The following is a 7,433-nucleotide window of genomic DNA, read 5'->3' as shown; positions in this document are numbered from 1 at the left end:
TGACAGAAGCTATGATATTTCCAATTGCCTCGTATGCATGTGAGAGCTGGACAATGAATAAGGAGGACCGAAGAAGAGTTGATCCTTTTGAGTTGTGGTGCTGCTGAAGAATGCTGAAGGTACCAGGGACTGCCAAAAGAACTAAGAGATCTGTCCAGGAGGAAGTGCAGCCGAGATGCTCCTTGGAAGTGAGGATGGTTAGACGTCGTCTCACCTACCTTGGTCATGTTGTCAGAGGGGACCATTCCCTGGAGAAGGATGTCATGCTTGGTAAGGTGGAGGGTGGAGGAAGGAGGGGAAGGCCTTCCACAAGATAGATTGACACGGTGGCTGCGACAATGGGCTCAAATATAGCAAGGATCATGGAGCTGGCCCAGCATCAGGCAGGGTTTCATTCTGCTGTGCATGGGGTCGCTATAAGTCAGAAATGACTTGATGGCACCTAACAACATAACAACAACTACTTTACTATTTACTGAGAAGCTATGCAAGGTATTACAGACACAAAGCAAAAACACTGCTGTGAAGAAAAGTAGACCAATTGAGTTGTTTAGTCTGAAACTGACAAGTTCTTGAAAAGTATGGAAACTTAAGCTGGAATGTTGAACAACTTTTCCTTTTTCAATTAATTTACCTCATTCACTGCCCCAGATCAGGTTTTTGTTATTATAACTCTTCTCCCATCTCTTTATTGTCCTATAACCTGCATTGTTTTCATAGCATGGTAATTTTAACTCTAGTATAAAATTTTACTCTTCCCACTAAAACGGAAGTTTCATGAAAACAAGAAATTTTTGTTTTGTTCATTGTTGTACTATGTCTGGAGGTCAAAAGACATCTAGGTTGGTGATGTAAATTTGAGGTTTATGTACTGAGAGGTGCTCAATCAACATTTGTTAACAACAGCAAAAAAAGGATTTATAATGGCCATCAATAAATCTTGCTTTAAGTCTTTCTCCATTTATCACATATTATTTATTCTATTCCTTTTATATGCTAGGTTCTCTTCCCACATCGTGTCAGTAAACTGTTTGACACGTCAAAAACTGTATTTCTGTTTCAGTCACATTTCATATGACTGTCCACTAAAGGTCACTAAAAGCAGAGACAATTTTAGAAAAAGGTACTTGAGAGCAGCACCCTGACACACAGTAGCTGTCCAACAAAAGGTGGCTGAACTTAACGCTAGGCTGTGGACTCTAGTCTGCAGAGGAACTAGAAGAGTGAACGCATCTAGACGATCTTAAAGGGCTTTCTTAGCCCTTAACAACGAATCACACTAAGGTTCAGCAGCTGTAGCCCGGCAAAAGACCATGTGCTATTTCCGGAGCTCAGTTCAGTTCAGCCCCAGAGCAGCTTCATCCTGCAGGGCAGGGAAAGACTTCCGGTATTCTGCTTTTTCACGTCCTTAGTCACAGCCAAAGACTCCGCACAGGTTCTGAAAAGAAAAAGTACAGAAAATATGCCAAAAATTGAGGGAAAGCTTTTAAATTCATTCTATCCACGCGTTTCTAGACTTTCTCGGCAAGAGAGTATTTCTCACTATCCGGAAAGTACCGCAAACAAACTCCCCACGTACGTCATAAACGCGGCACAGCTGTCTGAAGTCGCTTTTCCCGTAGTCCTCTGCTTCACTCTCGGCCTCTTCTTTCTCGCCCCGCCCACCCTAGGTTTCGAAGAGCTCGCTGGGTGCTCCGAGAATCCGGCCTGGCGCTTTCGTCAGCCCCCTTCCGTGTTCCCATTGGTTGTTTATGTGCGCGTGACTGCTGTCTTGTCTCCTGATTGGCTAAAGTCAGACGTGTCATCGGCGGCTGGAGGGCGGGGAAGGGAGGAAGTTGGCTTGAGGGAGACCGGATGGGGGAGGGGTTCAGGCCTGTCCTCTCCTGCGGCTGCGGCAGGACCAGCGCCGGCCGCCACCGCCTCTGGAACGCGGAGGAGGAGGAGCGGCTGGAGGAGTAGGAGGAGGAGGTGCGGAGAAGGATGCTTGTCGTTCCGGCCTGCTGGTAAATGCTGAGGAGAGTCACGGTTGCTGCAGTTGGGGCCGCCGGGAAGAAGTTGTGCTGTGAGGCCGGGCGGGAGCTCGCGGCTCTGTGGAGAATCGAAGCGCAGGCTCGGTGTGAAGACTTTGCTCTCGCCAGACCCTTTCGTACTCAGACCATGCCTGGAAGGAACAAGGCGAAGTCTACCTGCAGTTTTCCTGACCTGCAGCCCAATGGACAGGATTTGGGCGAGAGCGGCCGGGTTGCTCGTCTAGGAGCCGATGAGTCTGAGGAAGAGGGACGGAGGGGATCTGTCAATAATGCCGGAGACCCTGAGATCATCAAGTCCCCCAGCGACCCCAAGCAGTACCGGTGAGGGAGGAGGCTTGGGCCAGGGAGAACAGGGTGCGGGCCTCTCTGTTGTTGCCGTCACTTCTTGTCTCCTTATCTCCCGAAGGAGCAACAGGGCATACTTCCCAACACAAATGCTTCTTGGATGCAGGTAGCTAGGGCAGTTAGGGGCTTCTATGTGGTGTCACCTAGATAAATGGAAAATCTTGGGTTTCACCAAGAATCAGATTAAATCAAGAATAGAAGTGCCTCCAAGTAAGGCAGGCAGGATGGTGAGGGAGTCTTAGTACTACATGTTATGAGGTAAGGTGGAAGGAATTAGAGATAATTTTGGAGGAGAGAATATTTAAGGGCATGTTATCGCTTTTCACAAAAATTTGTGGGTCCCTTGGGTAGTAGAGGGGTAAAACTAATGGGTGGAAGTTACAAGGGGCGAGAGTGGCTTCAGAAAATTTTTTAATTCATAATTGGCCTAAGATGAAGTGGATTGGCTCCCTGGTAGTTCCCCATCACTAGAATGATTGGGTGACCTCTTCTAGGACTGTATTGGAGAGGACTTGGGTCTCAGTTGGGTGAATCATAGAAACTTTTAAGGTTTCTTCTCATCCTGAAACTCTCTACGTTTAGTTTATGTAGGAATTCTCCAAATATCTTCTTTACTTAGTGGCTCAGTTCCAACCTGAGTATTTCCTTCCAAAACCCATGGCTATCGAGTGGATTCTGACTTATAGTCACCCTGTAAAACAGAGTAGAAACTGCCCCATAGGGTTTCCAAGGCTGTAATTCCTTAAAGAAGCAGACTACCTTCTTTTTGTCCCACAGAGCAGCCGGTGACTTTGAACTGTAGGAAGGGACCTTGTTGTTGTTGTTGTTATGTGCCATCGAGTCCGCCCCGACTCATAGTGAGCCCTCCTTGGGTTGCCAAGGCAGTATCACTATGGAAGTATCACTTCCTTCCGAGGAGCGGCTGGTGGATTTGAACCACCGGCCTTCTGGTTATCAGTCAAGTACTTTAGGCACTATGCTACCAGAGATCCTAGGAAGGGACCTTAGAAATACTCTTTTCCATTATCACCCCCCTCTCCTCACATTGGACAAGCAAACTGAGGTTGAGAAAGAAGTAATTTAGCCCAAAGTTTCAGATTACCCTAACTTCTTCCTTCACTCAAAATCTGGAGATTAACAGTACACCACTCTTTTTATTATTTGTTATACTGCTGGGTCAAGAGATCATTAGGGTCGGGCTAAATTTTCTCATCAAATAGGTAGTTGCATTAGTAATGTATAAATGAGCATGTTGGAAACTTGATAAAAGGTGCCTAGTTTTTGCCTTCCTGATTAAAATTTTTGATAAAGTCTTCAGTTTTTTTCCTGCCGATAAAAAATTATAACATAATAACTAATATTTATGGAATGTATACTTTGTATCATACTCTTCTGCTTTAGATGTATTATTTCATTCAATGAAGTCATTTTCGGCAAATTTGACAAATACTTATTAAATCTCCTGTGTGTTTCAGGTGCTGAGCTGTCTGAAATCTTTTCTGAAACTTAGTGTAGTATAATTTAATAAGTAGCATTTATTCTGGAGGTACAAAGATGTTTAAGACAGTCCCTGCTTCAGAGAATTGACAATGTAGTAGAGTGATAACCAAAAACTCCACTGCCATTTAGTTCATTCCGATTCATAGAGACCCCATTACATTTTCAAGGCTATAAATCTTTATGGAAGTAGATTGCCTCATCTTGCTCCTATGGAGCAGGTGTTGGATTTGAACCACCAACCTTCTGGTTAGCAACCAAATGCCTTACCCACCACACCACGAGAACTCCTTTGTGATAAAAAAGTAAAATTAGAACATTAAAGTTTTTTAGAAGCCTTAATAGAATCATGTGCTACCTGTAGTGGAGAATACAGTGGTGGTGGTGTTATGTGCCGTCGAGTCGGCCCCAACTCATAGCGACCCCTCCTTGGGTTGCCGAGGCAATATCACTACAAAAGTAGATTGCCCAACCTTCCTTCCGAGGAGTGGCTGGTGGGAGAATACAGTAAGGAATGGTAAATTCCACCTGGGAAGAAAGTTATGAAAGATTTCAAAGAGGAGATGATGCTTAAGTGTTCTTTGAATAAGTTGTATTTTTGTGTTTCTAGCATTATGGTCAAATCATTGTCCTTGGTTTCTCAGCTTTCTAATTTTAAAATGAAGAGGGCTGGCTAGTTGACAAGAATACATGTTTTAACCCTTCTTGTTTTCAAAAGAGCAGATACACTTTTACCTGTTTTATATATTAGAGTTCCTACTAGACTTTTGAAGAAACAATTATGTAACTTTAAGAAACTCTAAATTTGAAGAAACAATTAACTTTAAAATAAAGGTGAAAAATCTCAGGACTAGATGATCTTTAAAAAGGATTTATCCAACCTAGAGTTAATTTCTTTGAATTTTTGTAACCAGAAACATGTGAAGCATCTCCAGGTCAGAAAACTGAATTATCCTTCCAGGCCCCACTTAGATGTTGTATCTCTGAAGTCTCCCTAGACAGAACTAATCCCTTTTTCCATGGTATGTCACTAGGACTTTGTACACTTTACATGACAGCACGTATCGCATCATGTAATTATGTCTTTTTCAATATGTGAATAAGCACCAGAAGAGCACCTGTTTAAAGGAGTATTGTGGTGAAATAATGTCTAGAAAGATTTACCAGACTGCATTTATTAAGTGATAGCCTATGAAATTTTACTTCCATATATGTATAATTTATATTCAGTTCGTTTGAAATGTTGAACGTACCTGTGGGACCTCATCACCTTTTTTAGGGTCCTTTGTAAATGCTCAGTAAATGTTGATTTCTTTCTCTTCTGGAAAGAGTAAGGGACTCCAGGATGGGAACTATTGTTCAAATTGCCATTGGTGTGTGTCCTGTTGAGTGGAAATTCTAGATGGCCAGGTACTGGTGATGGTACATTCTAAGTACTAAATGATTTTAATAATGAAGAGCACTTTTGTTAGAAAGTTTGGAGTGACTTGAGTGTAAAACACTTTTCATGTTTAACTTTTTGTAAACCTATGTTTTTGAGAGGGAGGAGAGAACATACTCTCAATATAAAAAACAGTGGATGAATACTGAATAAGGTACAAGTTATTTCTTAACATTTATTAAATTGTTTACTATTGTATACTGATGAACAGAGGAGAGTCACAATCCTAGTGAGCAGGACATCTTTGAGAACACATTTATGACTAACATCTGTTGGCCTCCAAATCGGTATGAGTTGGGTGGTTCACTTCTGAACCTCAGGGAAATTTAAGTATCAGAAGGAAGTTGATTATCAGAAAATAGGACATTTTCCTTTGTTCTAGTCGAGAAGAACACGAGTTTACTGATCTTTTCAACTAACCCCTGGGATGGTAACACTTTTATCAGATATGTAAGGCAGGAATTTGGATTTGTATGTATAAAATTAAAAATCAAACTCATTGCTGTAGAGTAAATTCTCACTCGTGACAACCTCATGTATTACAGGGTAAAATTGCTCCATAGGATTTCTTTTGCTTAATTTTTTTGAGAACAGATCTCTAGGCCTTTCTTCTCTCTTACTGCTAGGTGGCTTTCAATCACCAACTTTTAGGTTAGTCATTGAGTGCAAACCATTTGCACCACCAGGGAATTAGTAGGTATATATCCACATTAATAGTATCTTAGAGGTACAAAAAAAATAATTTGTTTACTCATATACAGGCAGTCCCTGGATTACAAATGAATTACGTTCCTAAGTCTGTCTTCGAGTTGAATTTATACGCAAGTCAGTATCTAACATCTCTGGTAGCATAGTGCCTAAGGCACTTGACTGCTAACCAGAAGGCTGGTGGTTCAAACCCACCAGCCACTCCTCGGAAGGAAGATGGGGCAATCTACTTCCGTAGTGATACTGTCTCGGAAACCCAAGGAGGGGTCACTATGAGTTGGGTCCGACTCGACGGCACATAACAACAACAACAACAAACATCAGTTAAGTGTTTGTCTTAGTACATAGTATATAGTGTACCTTTTTGTGCATAAAAAAATTAAATGTTTCCAGATACACTAAAACATCTTTAACATAACAATATAGTAATGATAATGTTTTGATATTGGTTCATAGCTACAGGTTGGTTGTACGTATTAGATGTTTATAACGGAAGGACTACCTGTAGGAGCTTGACATCTGATCTGTTGGATATATAATCTGATTCCAAAACACTCAATTTTGGTTGCATTCTTTTTATCTTGTAATGTAAAGTAGAGGTAAACTAGATCTTACCTCATGAGATTCAAGCTCATTTAATGAAGTGTTTTTAAGGCTAAAATACATTAAATCCTCTGAATAGTAATATGACTAGTAAATAGCTTTTGTCTGTTACCATTCTTTAGACAGATTTCTTCATTGTGAACTGATAGACTGGTAAGAATGGTAAGAATATTTGTTCTTAGGAAAAATGTTTTTGGAAATAAGATTTAGCATTTAAAGTATTCTGTTTTTGAAGAACTGAATGACCATAAGAGTGTCTTTGCCTTCAGAGAGCTTATAATCTAAAGTAGCGGAATCAAGGGGGAGATCTTGTTAGATGCGGTTGAGTCAGCTCTGACTCATACGTGTACAACAGAACAGAATACTGCCTGAGCCTGTACCATCCTCACAGTCGTTGCTATACTTGAGCCCATCATTGCAGCCACTGTGTCAATCCATCTTGTTGAAGGTCTTCCCCTTTTTCACTGACCCTCTACCAAGCATGATAATCCTTTTCCAGGGACTGGTCCCTTCTGATAACATGACCAGAGTAGGTGAGACAAAGTCTGGCCCTTCTTGCTTTTAAGGAGCATTCCAGCTGCATTTCTTCCATGACAGATATGTTTGTTCCTCTGCCAGTCCATGGTATTTTCAGTATTCCTTGCCAGAACCACAATTCAGATACTGAAACTGAAATGTTAAATGTAGTAGGTACTTGTTGTTGTTGTTGTTATGTGCCATTGAGTTGGACCTGACTCATAGCGACCCCTCCTTGGGTTTCTGAGGCAGTATCACTGCGGAAGTAGATTGCACAATCTTCCTTCTGAGGA

The 7,433-nt window shown here is 41.6% G+C and overlaps 1 protein-coding gene across 1 annotated transcript in view; it reads left to right on the top strand.

Moving 5' to 3' along the window:
• The first annotated feature begins 2,007 nt into the window (after positions 1–2,007).
• The window catches only part of NRDC (nardilysin convertase), a 154,266-nt gene continuing 148,840 nt past the window's right edge, over positions 2,008–7,433 (top strand). The window contains exon 1 of the mRNA XM_007945891.1: positions 2,008–2,351. Within this exon, the coding sequence (XP_007944082.1) occupies positions 2,008–2,351 (344 nt within the window). The remainder of the gene's footprint in view (positions 2,352–7,433) is intronic.

This window comes from Orycteropus afer, unplaced genomic scaffold (assembly GCF_000298275.1).
Source record: "Orycteropus afer afer isolate SDZICR_OR568_19922 unplaced genomic scaffold, OryAfe1.0 scaffold00145, whole genome shotgun sequence".
NCBI lineage: Eukaryota > Metazoa > Chordata > Mammalia > Tubulidentata > Orycteropodidae > Orycteropus > Orycteropus afer.
This window is presented reverse-complemented; position numbering and strand designations above follow the sequence as displayed.